Source organism: Vanellus vanellus (genome assembly GCF_965231255.1).
Source record: "Vanellus vanellus genome assembly, chromosome: 4".
Taxonomy (NCBI): domain Eukaryota; kingdom Metazoa; phylum Chordata; class Aves; order Charadriiformes; family Charadriidae; genus Vanellus; species Vanellus vanellus.
The window spans coordinates 53,411,906-53,430,878 of NC_138909.1; the positions used below are offsets into that span (position 1 = coordinate 53,411,906).

General features: G+C 39.6%; 1 protein-coding gene across 1 annotated transcript in view; it reads left to right on the forward strand.

The window, feature by feature from the left end:
- Positions 1 to 272: 272 nt before the first annotated feature.
- FAM193A (family with sequence similarity 193 member A) overlaps positions 273 to 18,973 on the forward strand; it is an 81,185-nt gene continuing 62,484 nt past the window's right edge. The window contains exon 1 of the mRNA XM_082482093.1: positions 273 to 744. Coding sequence (XP_082338219.1) covers positions 472 to 744 — 273 coding nt within the window. The 5' untranslated portion in view covers positions 273 to 471. The remainder of the gene's footprint in view (positions 745 to 18,973) is intronic.

Here is an 18,973-nt window from a genome sequence, read left to right on the forward strand (position 1 = left end):
CCGGCGGGGCTAACGGCGGCGGGGGGGACCACAGCTCCCAGCGGGCACCGCGGGGACGGATGAGCTCACCGGCCGCGCCCCGGCTGGCCTTGCAGTGCACGCCGGGAGTTGTAGTCCGGCGTTCGCCTCGGCGAACGGCCGCTGGGAGGCGCGGGAACTACGCACCCCAGCGTACCCCGCGGAACGGGTTCCCGTCAGCGCAAGGGGGAGCCCCCCGACGTAAAGGGGGATCACTTTCCCCTTGTGTCCGCCATATTGGACGGTAACTCTGGTCAGCGGCGCTGGGGCCGAGGGAGTCCCCGTTGCCGTGACAGTCGGTGTGCTCCGCTCCTCGGCGCCCGGGGTGGCCGGTGCCCCGGCCCTACCCGTCCCCTCCGCTCCCGGGCGCTAGCGGCGGCCCCGCGCCCCTTCCCCTCCTCCTCCTCCTTCTCCTCCCCCCGCTCCCTCCTCCCTGCCCGGGTGTCAGGCACGATGAGTCCGGCCGACGCCAAGCGCGGAGCCAAGCGTCGGAAGAACAAGCGGGGCGGCGGCCTCAGCAGCACCGGCGGGCCGGGACCCAGCGGCGGCGGCGGCGCCGGCGGCCTGGGCAAGGCCGGGGCGGCGGCGGGAGCGGCCCCTCTGCGGGCTGCGACCCAGGCGGCCGCCGCCTCGCCCAGCGCGGTGGGCGGCCTGCTGACAGCGCCGGCGACGGCCGCCGGCAACGGAGCCCTGGGCAGCGGTGGGGCCGCGGCGGGACACGGCGAGGTGAGGGGGGTGGGTAGGGGGCCGAGGCGGGCGGCGGTGACATCCCGCTGCGGCGGGCCCGGCACACACCCACCCGGGCGGGCGGGTGGCTGCCGCCGCGCCATCCGCCCTTCTCCTCCTGCCCTTTTCAGGGGGTGCGGGCCCCGGGGGCCTCGGCGGGGCGGGGGGAGGGAGGGAGTGCTGGGCCCCCGGCAGCGGTGGGGGGCCGCGGCCCGGCCCGGCCCGGCGGGGTGGGGGTGGGGGGGGCGGGCTGGGCAGTGTCCCCGGTTCCCCACCCTTTGTGGGGGAAGGGCAGCGCCGGCTGCGCGGGGCCGGGTCATCGTGGGGTTTCTCCCGAAATCCCGGCGGGACTCCTCTAGGGTCCCCATCCTCGGGGGTCTTCGGACTCGGGCCCCGCCTTAATGGAGGAGCTGTAAGAATATAGGTGGCCAGGCCTTGAAAAAGCTAAGCTAGACCTTTGTGTATATTTTTTCCCTTCAATATTAGGGTCCTTTTTGCAGTAGACAACTTTGTGAGGCATTCATTGTAGCTTCGGCTGTGGTTTGTGCTCTGGTGCCTCGGAATAATTTAGATCTGTTATATTATTTCATAATATGGTGAAATTTATTGGGAGGATATTGTGTGATTTAATTGGTCTTTTTTTAAGAAAAATTGCTCAAGGGATCAGGCCTATAGAAAGGTATCCTACTGGCTCAAGTGACAAAAGAGGGAGTAAGTTTATGTTCCTTTCTCTCATAAAGGTTGCCCCAAATTTTTTGTTACCTACACAAAGTTTGCATTGAGGTATCGTATTTACAAAAGCATTTCCTGCAGACAGTATCTTCAGACTTCCATGTGTATGTCATACAGCCTGCTCTGTTTCCTCCCTCTTTCTCATAAACTTGTGCACATGGGGGGGAAATAGAAGAAATGGCTTTTGTGATGTAGGGTGTCTGAAATACCATGATGTAACAAGTGGGGTTTTTTTTCCTTCTGCATGTAATTTTGTCAACAAGCAATTTGGTGGTTGTAGATTAACTTTTTTTTTCTCCCCTCCCTCTTTAAAACTTGTCTTTCTGCACACTCGTACTTGGTTACTCAAAATCCACAGTGCTTTAGATTAACCATTCCAATGTGTTCTAATCTGACACTTATATCAGGCATAGTGTCCTTTGGGACACTTACATGATTTAGATATCCAGAAGAATGAGGTGTATAATGGCGAAGAGGTGTGCAAGTTGTTATTTGTAACTTTGCAAGTCATCACTAAAATCTGTTCTAGTTAAACCTCTAGCAGGAAGATGGATCTTGTTTTGTTTTACATCTTAGATTACAAGCTCTTCCAGGCACAAGTTCTAAGGTATTGTTGGAATAAACATGATAATGCCAAAGGAAATAAAACAAACAGTGGAGTGATATGCAGAATGGGACTGATGTGATTCAAATTATGAAGACTTCAGTATTCCTGATATTTTGATCTGTATCTTGTGGTTATGTGTAGTCTAGGACTTTGGTTCTAACCTAATTGCACTGTATCAGATCTTTTTCTGAAATTCATCTTAAAAGGGCAACATCATTGCTAGACTTCCTGCTTCAGGTTTCTTCTTTCAGACTAGGTAGTTCCTAATAAAATTTCTCAGTTTTCAGGAGTCTTCACTTGGAAAGTATAAGTCATATCTTCAAAAATAAATACAGTATTTCAGCACTAAATTTCTGGGAAAGTATTTCTGTGTATTGCATGTACTGGTATGTTATTCGTACTCTTGTAAGTGTGCACAATGTGTTATTTTTGAATGTATTTGTAACTTTGTCTCGCTTGATCTTTTTTGCTTGTACTCTTAGATGTGTAGTCAATTTGTCAAATGTTTCCATTTCACTTAACAGTGTGGTACAAACGATTCTGAAGACTGATGGACAAACGGGGAATTACGAAGTCGGTTAAATAGATCGGTTAGTTAAGCTAGAGTAAACCTGCAACACAGACCTTATTTAATCAAACAGTAAGCATATTAGAATTAGATTTTGAAGATAGATAAATCCCTGTGCTCAGTTTCTGAAAGGTAAATGCTTATACTCTATAATAGTCCTTTAAAGCTAGTGTTGCTACCTCCAAACTGGTTTCAGTGCCCTTTCTCTTGACATTTTCAATACCTTTCTAATGGTGGTGACATATGAAAGTTGCCAGTACAAGTTAACTGATAATCTTATTTCGAAGATGAAAGCAAAGATGAAATCTTAAAAGCATCATTACATGACTATTACTTACATGAAAATGTGATCTCCTTAATGGTTAATAATTTGCTAGTTAAGGGTGCATGGTCAAAACAAGACTTCGTTCTTTGAGTGAAAGACTAGCATATGTTGTTTCTGGATGAAGTTGAGAAAGAAAACTGTGTATTTTACATGACTGATCACTTCTAAATTAGGTGCAATATTTGTTTTGGCTGGATGGAGAGTAAGCAACACGCTAATAGCTGTAAAGGAGTAACCAGAGTTGCTTTACTTTGATCTTACACAGAATATTGTAAAGTTCCAGTTAGTGGGCAAGAGAAGTCATCAGCCAATTCTCTGCTGGATAAACTTGAATGTTTAATCTCTGAAAATATATACAATACAAAACCCCTCAGAATTTCATATTTGCTGCACAGCATAATATTTTCTACTTGTTAGCATGCTTTCTGTTTCCAGCTTTCATCACTTCCCTGGTTTTAGGGCATCCATTCTGGATGTGGTCTGCACATCCTTCTACTAACGTCCTATTAGATGCTTCTTCCAAAACTTGTCTAAAATAGAGTGAAACAAGATGTTTAAGGAATGATCCTGAGTGTGCTCTGCATTCTTGTGTGTCAATAATTGTTCAGAATGAGGTATACTTTCAACGTGCTTTATGAAACAGGTTGAACAGAGTTTTAAAATGGCTATATTTATGGTTTAAACTAAAAGCACATCTGCCAGAATTGAAATTCTAGCTAAGCCTGTTAGAGCTAACAAATATATTTTAATTGAGGTTTTTATACATCTTATCTGGATGTTTTTTTAAGGCTCTAGGCTAAATTCTGCATTAGAGTATGTGCTAAGTCTTGTTCTGGGATGCAAGTGGGCAACTCCTAATGGAGTCTTCCTGGAAGCTACATTGCCCTATGCACATGCTTTATAGCATCCAAATTCATCCTCACTAGCACTGTCAGATGTTTTAGAATGATAGCAAAATTGAGGATGCTTTGGCAGTGTTTCACTGCAAGGGAATATCTCAGTTTTGGAAACCTGTAACTGTGTTGACTTCAACTCGAATTGGAAACAAAGTTGGTTGTGTGGTGCTGCTGTAGGACTTCCCTAGGAGTTATATTTTTTTCCTTACAGAACTGTTTACAGCAATGTTATGCAGAGTCAAGTATCCTATAAGTAATAGTAATTTGCAACCTGAAAATAAAATAAATATTTTGAAGTTTAATGTATATATTTAAAGAAATAGATCTTGCTTTCTGTTTTTGTTTGGCTTTTTTTGTTTTGTGTTTTTTTTTTTTTTTTGTAATTCAGTAATGCATTGCATCAGACAGTCATAATTTGATCCTACAAATTTTTGACTGATGGTTGCATTGTTGATGCTGTGAGATGCATTTGATTATCTTTATCAACTACTGCATAACTCAGATATACTGTAGTAAAATTGGCTGTCTCTTAATATGTTCAGGTACTTTGAAGAGTTGTATGTCAATGGCTGATCAGCGGCAGTAGTAGTTTTTGTTACAGGTCTGATCTTGTGTTATTAAGGGGAATAATTTAGTAGCCATTTTACAATTCTCACATTTGCATTTTTCAAAGTATTGTTTGTCAAGTGTAGTAATGCATTAAATCTTATATTTGAGAGCTCTCTGTTTTAGAATTTTCATAAAATATTTCACTGGACTATTCCTTTATTATGAGATACTGCTTTTTAAATAGATACTCTATACATAGGCCATACATTGCCACTTTCTAGACCAATTTTTTTAGCATCTTTGTAGTTCATTGCATTTTACTGTTATCTGTGCTTGATTTGTTGTTTGAGATTTTCCCTTGCTCTTACCCCTCCATGATTCAAACATTCAAAAGAAATAGTATACAAGAGAGGAGCTTTGTCAGGAACTCAAGTTCAGCAAATAGCTAGCTCTTGTACTTTTATGTACGGCCTCCTCCCCTCCAAAAGCAAACTTATTTTGGCCAATTTTTGTCAAGGCTCAGGTAAACTAGTAAATTCCAATACATAAAATCATATTGTAACCTCTACTCTTCAGGCTGAGGAAGCAGGTACTTCTAAACATAACACTTACTTGATGAAAAATACATCTTTTTGACAGTCTGGTAGCACATTTCCTCTGACTAAATGCAGTTCACTATTTTTTTTTTTTTTTAATAGACCTGCAGTTCCTGCCCTGAAGAGCTTATGCTCTGCTTGTTTTTTTTTTAATAAAAGGAGATGTAACAGAATTTTATGTAACTATTAGGATTGGGTTTAGGTGGTATGGTTGAGTTAACTTGCTAATTTAGAAAGAGAATCTATTGTGACTTAAATTAATCTAACTAGAACACTTCAAACTTTAAAACAAGCTTAATGATTGCATAACATTCACATTAATAGCTCTTTCTTAGCTTCTTCCTGTGATCATTTAAGGCATTTTTCAGCTAATAGATCTGAGACCACAGGCACATGTATTAGTGGTTCGTTCAGATCTTGTAATACTGCTCCTGGGAAGTGTGTGCCTGTGTGTACTCATGACCTTGACGTATATCCAATCCCCAAGCGCTCCATTTCTCCCCCACCTCCTGCACCTGCTATATCATGGTCAATTGATAATGAGAATAATCGGTTGTGAATTGCTAAATGAAACATGTGGTAAGTGTGTCCAAAAAAATTGCATCTGGTTCAGCGGTGTCTAATCTGTAATAGCTAGTTATTCTCCTATGGCTTTTTTATGAGATATTTGATTCTGGGTATGAAGGCAAAGGATTTTTTTTTTTTTTCCCTTGCTGTATTGGTTGCAAAATGGTTGAGCAAGAGAGATTGAGAGAGAGAAATCTTTTACTCTAGAAAACATAGTGACTCCCTTTCCCTCCAAATTGTTGTTTCCTGACTCTGAAAATGAAACCTTGTTTATTTAATTCAGAACTAGATTAATATTAAAAGTTAGTCCTGAAATAGGTGCATATTGATGAGAATATTCAGGGTTCTGTTCAGTTCGTGTCCTGCTATTTTTTTTTTTTTGACTCCAAAATGTACCTGAAGCTTCATTTAGGTGTTTAATATTGCATTATTTTCCTGGTTATGGCATTCATCCTCTTGTAGTGTTATCCCATCTTGAGGGGAGCCATCAGATCCCTTCTCCTTTACAGTCTGTGTAAGGAAGGGTTCCAGGCTTACCCTCTCCTTGCCTGGCAAGGAGAGCTGAGTGGAATTGTAGAAATTCAGTTTGGTGGCTTTTGGTGCCTACCAGAGAAATGTTTAGTCTCTGATTTATGTGTAGCGATTGTGGTCTGTAACAAATACAGGTCTGCTGAAGATGTGTTGCAGAGAAGTTATTAGGAGAAATAACTGGGAAATAAACCTGCTTTGCTTAGGATGTACTGGGCTTCATGGATGTGCTAGGCAGTGTTCCAGGATTTATATGGATCGGGGTAATCAAAGAATATTTAATATTTGTTGGGGCTCCTTCACTGGTGGGGAAGGAGGTCATATATCCTCTTTTATTAAGGTAATGAAAACAGCTCCTACATTTTCCTTTCTTGTGGTAATTTTTTTTATTTTAATAGCAACTGAGGTAGCTTTAAACTGTCTTTTTTTTTTCAGAGAAAGAGTATTCCATATGTGAAATTTTCCTAGGATAATTAAAAAGAAGGAAAAATTTGAGTTAGATGGATAGAAGAATGCTGCAGTTCAGTTCTCTTTCTCTGTTAAGATCTTAATCAACAAGCTCCAAATTTCTTGTGCTGCAAATGAGGAGTTCAACTGAGAAATGACATTTATGATGCCACTCTTAATGTTATTGTGGGAACTACCCAATTGAGGCTTGTCTGAGAATGCGATAAAATAAATATACCATTATTTTTTTGACATGAAAATTACTTAATTTTATATTGTAAAAATTCAAGGCATCCTATGACATTATTGACCTTCACCTCTTAGCTGTGTGAGGAAACACACCAGAAATAGTATTAAAGATAGGTCTGAGTAACACAGGAATTTTCTGAAGTATATATTTTCTTTTTTATATCTGTTCCACATATTTTCTCTTCTTTTGATATAGAATATACAGCTGCTTTAGTGGTGCAGAAGTTAGAGCACTGTTTTACGAAGTGGATTTTAGGGGAAAAATTAATGGGGTTGCCTGTGGGCCGGTTTGTGGCTGTTGAACTGAAGTTGTTCATGTTGGACCAATGATAGTGCTGGAGAAAAAACTTTCTTGGAGTGTGAACTTTAACTATGTTCTTAGGTAATCAAACTTTCTGTTGCACAAGCCACAGTTGTAGTTCTCTCCATCTCAAAATTCCTAGTAATGATAGAACACACTCAGGCACCTGAGAGGGCGGCTCTCCTGTTCTGCATCACTCTGTAGAGTGGCCGTCTCTCTCCACTCTCTATTAAAGGAAGCCTTGAGGGAGTTTGGTACAAGCTGGGTGCCCAGAGTTGGATAGGTCATGCTTAGCCTCTACTTGCCTATTCAATTATGGCTTCTTCCTTTAAAAAAAAAAAAAAAAAAAGAAAAAAAAAAAGTTGGATCTCAAAAGGATTGAGATGAATGACCCCCTTGGTAATTTCTTAAAACTCAAAGAATAGCTTTGCTCATTTATAGGGAGGAAACAAAAGGTTGACTGCAGCATGTGTTTTTCAGAAGAAAAGCTCTGGGTGCTTCCATGACATATTGCTATGCATAGTCTCTTCTCAGGCCTAGAGAAATAAAACAGAATAAGTTGCAGATGCCTATGTAGAGTTACTTTTGGTGGAATATCACAAAGTTAAGTCCTCGTGCGCAGTAGATGTTTACAGTAGTCATCCTTTAACACGTTAATCTGTTGAACTGGTTTGTAGTAGCTTTGTGAAGTGTTTGCTTCTGAAGGAACTTTGAAAACATGAGACCATGATCATACAGGTAAATACTTAAGTTTTTACAGGGTTACAGAAGTCATTATTTTGAAGTCCAGAGCTTTGGACTGCCTTGATCTAGAGCAGACTTGTCAGACACATGGGCTTTAGGGTTTCTGTTATGGTCTTATCTTCTACTCATCTTAGAACATGGCTGTGGGAGGTGAATTGCTGGCAGTGCAGGAGTGGCCAGGAGCCCTGCGCCACAATAGGCTGCAAGGACTAATTTCTGGGAGTGTGCATGGATGGCAGTTGCTCTTAGAAAAAGCTGCTGGATTATTTTTTTTTAACTGCTTTGGCAGCAGTTCAGTGGTCTGTGTTGAGCTGCGAACAGATGGAGGATGTGATCAGCTGTTGGGGCAGTGTTTGCTGCTCTAAATAGCTGTTCCTTTCCTTGTCTTCTCCAGGGAAAGGTAGCAGGCTGGATAGGAGTGTCCGGCTGGCAGCCCAAGTTACTTCACTGTTCTAGATCTAAATTTTCAAATGCCCATCTTTATTTTTCTGGATATTAATTATGCCTATGCTATCAAAAGTGTTACTTTAGTCATGGCTTGTGTTGCAATGTTAGCTTTGCTCATTTTGATCCTTAAGTCATTTATTGCTCACTTTGGAAATAAGAGCTTCTCTGCTTAAAAGTTAAAGCAAAACCAAACACTGTAGAGAACTGAGCAGTGGTTGGTTTATGTCCCAAATCTGTGAATACGCTGAAGAGGTTAGCTTTGTAAAGATTGTATATAAATACATGCATCACTAGTGTATAAAACTCTAGTGATTGATACCTGTTCATTAAATATTATAATATTATATGATTGATTGTGTAAACTATAGTAATTAAATCCAATAGTTGTCATGTAAAAATGTAAAGTGCTCCACAGACCCATAACTATATGTAGTTTTCTGAATTGGAAATGTAAACACTGGAAACTTAAGTCTACTCTAAGGCTTTTAGTAATTAGACTTCTGTGGATAATGAAGTAACTGAGAGGTATTTTTCTGTAGTTTTCTTTCCCTCCACCTTAAAGTCTCACTCACCTCCTCTGGGAAATCTGCAAGCATAACAGAAGTAATCGCTGAAATTATTCCCCAAAGTGAGTATTGGACAGTAAAAAGTAGAGTAGTAGTCATGTTCCTTGGCAGCATCAGAAGCTGAAGGAGGTTTTCAGTAATGGGAATCTCATTTAGTTATAACACTCAGAAAGCTATTGGGAAGGGGAGAAAATGCATATGGCGTGTTGTGTTAGGACCATCTATCTCCTGAGCCAGATTTCATCTAAAATTGGTCGTCTAAGATAATATATGATCTGGATTCACGGTGGTAATCTGCCTCTCAGGTGGAATTAGCATAGCTGTGTGCTAGCATGGCTGCCTAGCTTCTGCCAGAGCTGGTGCTTAGTAACTCAGAGTTGGTGTTCAGCCATGTCTATCAAACGTTCTTTCTGTACCACCACCAGTTATTTATCAGCTGTAAACCTGGATATTTACCAACTAGACTGAGGTCTGAACAAGACCCAGAAACAGCATCGGGGTATACTTTGTGTGTAGAAGAACACTGCTTTCTTGGGGACTTGGTCTACTTTTATTCTCCTTATCTGTCAGAAGAAACCGATGGCAATTACAGATTTGGTAAGTTAAGAGAAGTCTGTGGGTAGTCAATGAGGATGAGGTCTTTGGAAGGGTAGAATAAGACTAAAATGGCTTTTTCTTTCCTTGGATGATGTAGGAGAAGCGTTAACGTGGATGAGGAGAGAAAGCTGTAAAAGAGCAAGCCTTATTGATGTTACATGAAATATGGTTAGCCTTTTGAAATGGGCAAGTGAGTTCATGAAAGAAAGACTCTTGAACATGTTAACTGAGCATGAAATTATGTAACCAATTTTTTTCTTAAACTGGACTAATAAGTTTTAGTCGTGTCCTTCATAGGTTTTGAGTGTGTCATTAGTGACAACTAAAATAAACTTAATTATATCAGCATTTAAGGTGAGGGAAAGAAAAGAAGGCTGTCAATTGAGTCCTACTTCTGGAAGAAGTCTTAATGCAAGCTATGAATCTTTAAAATCTATGTATTTCTTTATTAGCATGTATTTACGTATCTCATTGTGCGCAGTGCTGAAATTTGTTGGAAACTGTATTAAATGCAATGTACACATAATGTTCTGCAAAGTGCTGTAAGGCTCTACCTTGCCTTCGGTTTTGCTTTAAGCTTTGTGCTGTCAGACTGCATCAACGACAGCTCCTTACAAACAAAAGAAGTGGCTTCAGGCAGGGGTGCTGGACTTGAATGCACTCTGCCACCCACTTCTGTTTGAGGCTTTATTCAGAGAGAAAACTAGCTGCAAACTTTTGGATTTCTTCTGTATTTTGGGACTAAAGTAATTTTGCTTTTAAAATGAGATGATTTTTGTTTTGAAAGTCAAAGGTTGTTTTCTGGTTTGTTTGGGGTTTGTTTTTTTTTTTTTTCTGTAGTGTTTTTTTTTTTTCCTATGTGCAGAAATAGTAGCTTTAGCTCTCAGGTCGTAACTCATCCAAAGCTAGGAAGGTGGTGCTACCACTGGATTGTACAGAAGGATAGTTCAGCTATTTTGTAATATTAAGTAGTTTTTTCCATTGATCTAGGTGCAACAAACTAACAGTGTGATTTAAAAATACCTTGAGTTAACGCGTTTCCATAGGCAAACTTTGGTTAGTTGGTGAATATTACAAGAGGTTAAGGAACCTCTTTCATATTCTATAACCATATTAAACGCAATAGTTGACTTTTTCAAACTTGTTGTAGGGAGTATTTCAGAGAGATGGATGTGAGGCTCTGAATTTGGATAACACTAATGTTGACGCAAGCCCAGAGACACTTTCGTGGACAGATGCGTGAGTGAGAATGTGAGTGTGCATGCTCATCTGCGTGTGCATGTATCCAAGCTTTTTAAAACATGGCATTTTTGAATGTGAATTAATCATGATGCTGTGCAAGTGTAGGCATGATGAAAATACTTTGTATGTGTGCATGTACTTTTTTTTAATTAGGAGGACAACTACATATGTGTTAGGGCTACTGATGGACAAAGAAGTGACTGAGTAAATGTTTAAAGGTTCTTTGCTATGCTGAGTCTTGTAGTGAAACTAGTCATTGGGAAAAGAAGAGTTTGCCTTAAAAAGCAGTTCTGAGCCACGGTACGGTTTTGCCAGCCTTTAGTGTTTAATTGGTGTGGAGTTAATGACCAAAAGATTTCTTAATTGCTGTAATGCTTCCAGGCTGCTTATCTTCAATAAGCTGCTACCACAACAGATGGCAAGTTAGTGGTTTAGCTGAGGTTCACTAGAAGTTTTTCACCGCCTTATTTTACTGGCCATAACTTATCTATGTCGCTATAGATAATGTGTAGTTGAAATCCACATCTTTGCTGGAATAGGCTTCAGATGAATTAAGGTTTTATTTTGTCACTCAGCAAGAGATAGAACACTTCTTTACTGTCAGAAGAAACTTTGCAGTTTTATCTGTGTGATCATCCTTATTTGATCGTTACTTCTTTTTCCTGGCTACTCCCAAGATTCATCTCCACTATACTGTCATTCTCCGGCTTCTTTTCAGGGAGTCTGCAGGGAATTGTATTGGTGTCTGCTGTGATTTGAGACAGCTTGCAGCAGCAGCTTGAAGCTGACTTTTTTGGTTTGTTTTTTTTTTTTTGTTAGTGTCATAACTGGCTACGAGTCTGAACTACAGGAATAAAAGTGTACAAAATTAAACTTCCATAATTTTCAGAGATATATTGCTTTTTAAAAAGATTTTTATGCTTTCAATGGAAAAAATTTATAATTATTTTTTCTGTCCTGAAAACAGGATATCAGACTTGTATAGTATCCTCCACTAGCTATAAATTTGAAAACTCCTGTGGGAGGAGGAACTTTGTACTGAGGAACATTGCATAGTAACTAAGTTAAATATTAATTATTGTTTAATGTTTTCAGAAGTGCTGTCATTGGCAATCTAGCTTACTGGTTTTCAGAATTGTGGGGAAATCATGACACTTAATCTACACATACTTTGAATATTGTTTAGACTGCTCGTTGCATGTCTTTTAAACTTGATGGCTGTATTTTATGTCTTCATAAGAATGAAGAATACTACTACTGTTTTGTCAATATTTAAAGTTATTCTGAGCCAACGTTTTTATTTTTAACCAGGTGAAAAATCTAGTGATTTTGTAAGGTTTAGGGTGGTGTTCTAGTCCTCAGGAATTTGTTAAAACATTACTAACAATGGCCTGTGGGAATTTATTCCATAAGTACAAGTAGAGCTTTCAAATAGAAGTCTGAATGTGTGATTGTCTTTGTGGCTTTTGACTAGGGACATAGAAGTGAATATTTGTCTAAATGTGAAGCCAGTTCTGAAACAAACTCTGAAGTCAGCGGGTTCCACTTAATGATGTTACCTGTTAGTGAGATTGGCTCATCCTCTCAGTCAATAAGGTATTTCTGATGATTTGACAGCTAGGCTGCAAAAGTCTATGGTAGTCCATGTCTGTTTGCTGTTAAAGCCCAGAGGATCCTAACCAGTATTAGACCTCCATTATACTGAAGCCACTAAAAAAATCTGTTTGAGAAAGTTACTTCCAACCCTGTTAATATCTGTGATAAATCTGAGAAAGTCGAGATCCTGATCGGTAGCTTTTTCCATGAAGTCTTGGCTTGGCGAAATGGCTGATACATAGTGTACAATGTTATAATACAAGTATACTTGAAGTATTGCCCTAAAAATCGTTACCAAATAATTGTATTTTTACATTTTAATTGTTTTCCCAAGTTAGGGATGAATTCTTTGGAAGAGAAAATAATTTTCTATGGTTTCTTTGTGACACATGTATTTCCTTTTTTTTTTATATAGCAGGAAGTTAGTCTTCACTGTTTTATTTTGCTTGCATTGTCCTATCTCTAACACTTCTGCCACAAATACATTCTTTTGTATAGTTTACTTGAGTAATTTAACTTTTTGAAGTTTTTTTTTTAGTTTGTATTAACTCATGATCAGCAAAAAAAAAAGTTGATGCATTGCAGTCTGCCTTTATTGATGCTTTTAAGGCTTTGTATTTATGACTAGGAATTCGTAGTGTCCTTGTCTTAATCTTTTTCACCAAAATGGGTATTTTGTAGGGGAGCTGTCTATGGCATGAGAAAGTTTAGATAAGTATAGGAATAATCTATTAATAAGTGTTAGTACGTGATCAGGGAGGTGTTACGTCTGATGATTATTTCTTTTGTAGGTGTCTCTGCTTAATGGGGTTTACTGGGGTTTAGTGGAGCACGAATCCCTTTTGTTAAACCATGAGAGGCTCACTGGAAGATGTCTTTCTGGCACCTGTTGCATCTGCCCTTTCAGTATGTTGTTAAGATTCTTCCTTTCCTCTTAATCAAAAGTTGATCAACACTAGTGAACAGGGAAGATGACTGTAGCTTCTCTTTCTGCAAAGCCAGCTCCCTTTGTGGTCAGACATCCTGATCTAGTCTTGGCCTACTTGAAAGGATGTTGTTACATTGGATAGGCTTACAACTCCACTATAACGCCAGAAAGTAGTGGTGGGAAAGGCATAAGGGATGGCTCTGTGTCCCACTGCTGCTGTGTGGATTTAGCCTTCTAATTAATCTGTCGTCTTTTCCACCTTCCTTATCACACTTGTACATTCATGAGGGAGCATTCATTTGAGTAACTGGTGAGCAGACATTGAGCACGCAGGCAGACTGAGTACAGGGGTGTGTCAGGAGCTGCGTGGCTACCAGGGAAGTTAAGCTTTGGCCCTGTTTTTTTCTCTTTGTGAATTGTCTTAGGTAGACTCTACTGTTTATAGAGCTTTTTATCTGCTTCTAAAATACTAACAGAGAACAGTATTGGTAAGTATCTACCTTGATACGTAATGAAATGTGGATGATTTATCTGAAAAATACAAGTCATTTTCATTAAGGTTGGTTTTGGGTTTGGGTTTCTTTTTTGTAAATTTACTCAAGGAAACAGACATAAATCAAAGCAGCCATCTTTTACAGTGCTGCTCATAACTGTGCTAATTGAACTACCCTTGCTTTACCTTTTATATCTCATGATAGCCAAGTGGCCAGACTAGCTGCTACTCTAAATTAGCTGCTTACTCAGTGCAAAAATGCTTTGCTACAATCTAACTGATATGCCTACCTGTAATTTAATTCTGTTACAAAGGTATCCTTGTTGAATAGACTATGGTTCTTGGGTATGTGTTTGGGGATTTTTCTTGTTAAAGAGCCCATTAGAACCTGATGTTTTCTTCTTGTGAAGATACTTGTTTACTGTAACAGAATTACCCCTCAACTTCCTTTTTTTAATCATCAAAACTCATTAGACTCAATTATTCTAAGCATGTGTGCTGGCTTTCAGGTACTTCTTTGGTTCATTCTGCACTTTTAAAATTATCTCATTAAATTTCATACCAGAGCTGAATGTAATATTCCAGAATCTCTTATCAGTGCTATAAAATCTTAACTTCAAATTTCATTCCATCCTTGTTTTTTATCTCATTCATTTGTCCCTCTTATGGTTAGTGGAGACAGCACTGATTATATTTCTGTCACTTGTTTGTCTAACCTGCTCTTAAAATGACCTCATTGATGGAGAATCCATAACCTTACCAAGCAGCCTATCTTTGTCCTTAAATACTTTGCTGTTAATTTGTGTTGCATAGAAATCTCCCTTACTACAATTGAAACATTTTATTGCTTGTTCTGTTTGCTGTGGAACTGACATTTCCTCCCCTAAATACTCTGATCTGTAAGCTTGGTGTCCCCGGTTCCTTCAGCCTTTCCTGGCAGGTATTATTGTCTATGTCTAGTAGTTGTTCTCTTGTGGCTTTTCTCCAGATGTTTCTGTTTGCCTTGAAGACCTGTGTTCAGAATGAGTTGCAGTTGTCTCTCTGGGACTTAGCGGAGCAGTATTAGGTGGAAGGATTATGTCATGTGTCACATAAGCTATACATCCCAAGGCAGCATTAGCTTTTTTCCAACAGTCTGACCTTGTTGACTTCTCTTTTGCTTATAGTCACCTACGCCTATTTGGAAATTCATGGTTGTTCTATCAAGATCTTGCTTTTTAGTTTGGCTTTGAGAAAGTCTCAGTAATTAAGATTGTCACAAATATTAATCAAGTGAATAATGACACTTGTTCTTTCTGCCCTGTGCAACTTTGCCATGGAACAAAGTTGTACTGGTTTGATGTGGCTTGTTTTTGATAAAACCATCATCATGTATCATCTAAGTGCTTAAAAAGACTTGTTTGAATATATTTGACTAACTTTTCTGGGAACTGAAGACAAGCCAGTATTATTCCTCAGGTGTTTCTGTCCCTCACTGTCATATTTCTCTCCCTCAGCTTTTGGGTTGCTGTGGGATTTTTTGGGTTTGGTTGTTGTTTTGGTTTGGTTGTTGTTTTGGTTTGTTTTTTTTTTTTTTTAGGGGTGAGGTTGTTTATTTGCCTGAAAGGAAGGGTTTATATAGCTCACCTTTTTCTAAGCTTCTGGTATCTCAAGTGTCCTCCATGAGTTTTCAAAGATAGGGTTATTGATTTTTGAGATGATTCAGAGGATTTCCTGAGCAACTTGGCTGAATGTTATCAGATCTAGCCACCTTGGAAAAAAAGTGTAAGTATGGCAATTTCCAATAATAGGTCAACTCTGGTTGGGTATTTTTACCCATTTATTTGTGCTAATTTGCTAGTCACCTGCTTGTAGTTGATCTCTTTAGTGAGGACTTGTTCTTCATTAATCTGTTTTCCCTCTTCATTCAGTAATGGACAAATTCTTTTATTAATAGTGTACTGATAGAATGATTTCTTAGTAGCCTCAAGCTGTTTTGTGAGAATTATTTCAATTTTTTGCCTTTAGCCTTTTTGATTTGTCCCCTGTATTCTCTTGCCATTGTTATGCTTGTTATTCCCTTTCTGTGTGCTTTTTCTGAGTCATTCTCTTGCTGTTTTCTGTTCTCTTGCTGTGCTTGGTTTTCTTGCGTGCGTTTGTATCTGTTGTGTCAATTGAGAATTAGCTCTTCCTTACCTTAGACATGCCTTCTGTGAGCTCTTATTTAGTGATGTTAAATCTGTCTCTTGCTGTTCTTCTTTCCTTTCCCTCTTCAGTAACTATTGACTTGACGGTTCACTTCCAACGAAGCTCTGTCATTGTTTACTGTCAACCACTTCTTTCTTGCTGGCTCCAGCTAAGGGAAGAGTTTCTGGTTGCTTTCTATGTTTTAAAAAAGTAAGTTCCTTGAACGTTTGCTGGAGTTATGCTATGTTCTGTTCCTAGGTTCTTAGTATCTCCTTGTAACCAGAAGCCCTATGCTTTTCTTGACTGTTCTACCTGCTCAGAAAAGGTATAATCTCTTTGTCCACTATTTTTAATGGTCTGTAGTAAACTTGCAGCTTGATAGCACTCATATGTTTTCCTCCTTTTCTTACTTGTAGACTTCCAAGATACCTCTCTCTGCATTTGTGATGCTGAGGTCCTTTAGATATAGGGCATAACACTCCTGAGCACTTTTGTTCGTTTTACTTTGGTTGTTGTTTTTTTTTTTTTTTCCCTATGAACTAACTGTATCCTCTTTCTGTTTAATATTTTGACTGGGAATGGACTCTTATGGAGTAGATCATAGTCTTGACCACATTATGAACTTTGTGTGAATAATTACTCGTTCTTACTTTTAGCCTCTTGTTCAGGTTGCCCTGGCATATTATCTTTGGACTCTTGATGTTTAGCTTGTGATCCTAGTGTAAAATATTCCTCACTCAAGTTAACAAGCAGCAATAGCTTCTTCTGTGTGTTAATTCCTTGAAGTGTTCTACATTCTCACCTATAATCTTGTGGTCAGAAAAGCCAAAGTTGGTCCTCTGGTAGCATTTTCAAACTCATGGAGTTGCTGTGGGATGAATTCTTTCCTGGCACTGTTAGGATATGGAGGGCTGATCGGCCGATTCTTACTCAGTCTTGGTCATTTTTAGCAGTGTAACTAGTACCCATGTGGATAAGCAGCCATGAACAGTAGTTGGCGTGATGACTGAACATTGAATGGCTTTCTGTGACACTTTCAAGGTGGTGCACGTCTGCTTGTTGGTTAGACCTGATATGTGATTTTTGCTCCTTTTAGGAGTTGCTCCAGACAATCACTTTTGTTTTCCTGGGTCTGAAGGAGGCAGAGAACAACTGGAGCAGTGTGCAGCCCTAGGTGGGGACAGCAGACTGCTTGTTCTTTCTGGCTTTTTCTCTCATACAACTGTTTAGTTGCGTTTGTCTTTGGTGGTGACTTCATAGATCACCTTAAAGACATCACAATCACAGATGTCTCAGCTCAGCTGCTGCTTTCTCCTCCCTAACACCACCCCCCAAAAAACAAAACCCACACCCCAAACTGGCTTTCTAAGACAATCTGTAATGAAGAATTTACTGCACTGGATGTTTTCCTTGTGATCTTCCTCAGTATAGGAAATAGAAGCAACTGTCCTACAAATCCAGTCAAGGACTTGGGTTTGGCTCACTGTCTGGATATAGCCCTTACGTCTCTGGGTCAGGGAGCATTTGAGATGAGAGTTTTGGAGATGCCACTTTGCCTTTTTGTTCCGGTTATGAATGTTGGGATCATGGTTGGCTTCCTGTTATTAGCATCCCTGCTTTTGGGTGAGGGATAGCTGAAAAGATTTGTCTGGACTGTCTGATCTCTGCTTCTTAAGTTGCAGCAGTAAATCAGATGCTTGGGTCAAAGGACTTCAAGCTTGACATATTTCCTCAGTTAATTCAGAACACTTCTGGTCCGTCCCATAGTGGTAGTTGAAGCACAGCATGTGTTATGTTTCAGCAGTGTATTTCATGTGGCTATAGGAAACTTAATACATGACGTGATGCGTGCATGTATGGTAGACATCTAGAGCTGGGCAGTTTGGGGATAATGAAGTGCAAGGACTGAGGTAATGTGCTATGGATATTAGCTTAACTTGTGGTTTTATTAACTTTGTAGTATTTTGTCAAGAGTGAATATGTTTAACCCTTTACCAGTTACCAGGTGAGGTAATTTTCTTGTAACATAATTCCTGGAGTAGAGCATCTGCAGTTGTGTCACTGAAGCAACATAGTCAAGTAATTAATTCCTAAATGTTGTCTTGTGCATCTTAAAATTGCTTTTGAATGAATGCTTCTTACTGTTCATAGGGAAAGTGCTGGCAAGTTTTGGGGGTTTTGTTTTGCATAACCCTATTAATTTTACATATTTCTGCTCAGGATTGAATCATAAACAACAGATTAAATCTGAAACAACTGTCTACTAGGAAAAAATGTATATGCATGGTTGTTACCTGTCAGGGCTAGCTGAGAGAATTTGGGGGCATTTTAACTACCTGCTCAGAACACTTTTGGCCATTGTACTGGGGAAAGCAGATGCTTGAATTTTTTTTGTTATTAGCTTTTGGTATTTTTTTAGCACACGTGGCTGCATAATTAGTGGAAAAATGTTAAACGTCTTTCTAGTACAGGAAAGGCAGAATCCTGGTAGGAGGTGGATTGGCTCTGTTCTGCTGTGTCGTATTTGGCTACAAAGAAAGGAAGTATTGCATGTGGGATGTGTGCTCCTATAGAATTTGTGATGTGTGTAATTAAAACAAATTCTCCTTCCCCCCCTTTTTCCCCTGGAGAGCCTGGGTTCTTGGTGGCTGCACATCTGGGTATTACAGACCCAAGTCTTTTTTCACTCAAGTCTAAGCTTGTCCATGCTTAAATTAGTTGCATTATTTTGTATACCGGCTGCCATTTCACTTGTCAACTAGGGAATAACATTTAATGCTGTGCAGAAAACTCTTTAAATATAATTATTACTACAACCAGTAAAAGACATCATTTCCTCCTCCTCCCCTTATGGCTTAATATTAAATTTGATTTTAATTTGATTTCAGGATTTTCAAGTTCTCTTTGTCTTGCAAATTGTCTGTACTTTTACACAAAACTTAAAATACTCGAATTTTCTCCTTTTTATTTTAAATGCAGTGTCAGAGGATATATAAGAGCCTTATAGAAACTACTTTAGGCAAATTTCACTTCATCTTCCCTGCTGCAAACAGAGTTTTTAAAAAAAAAAAAAAAAAAAAAAAAA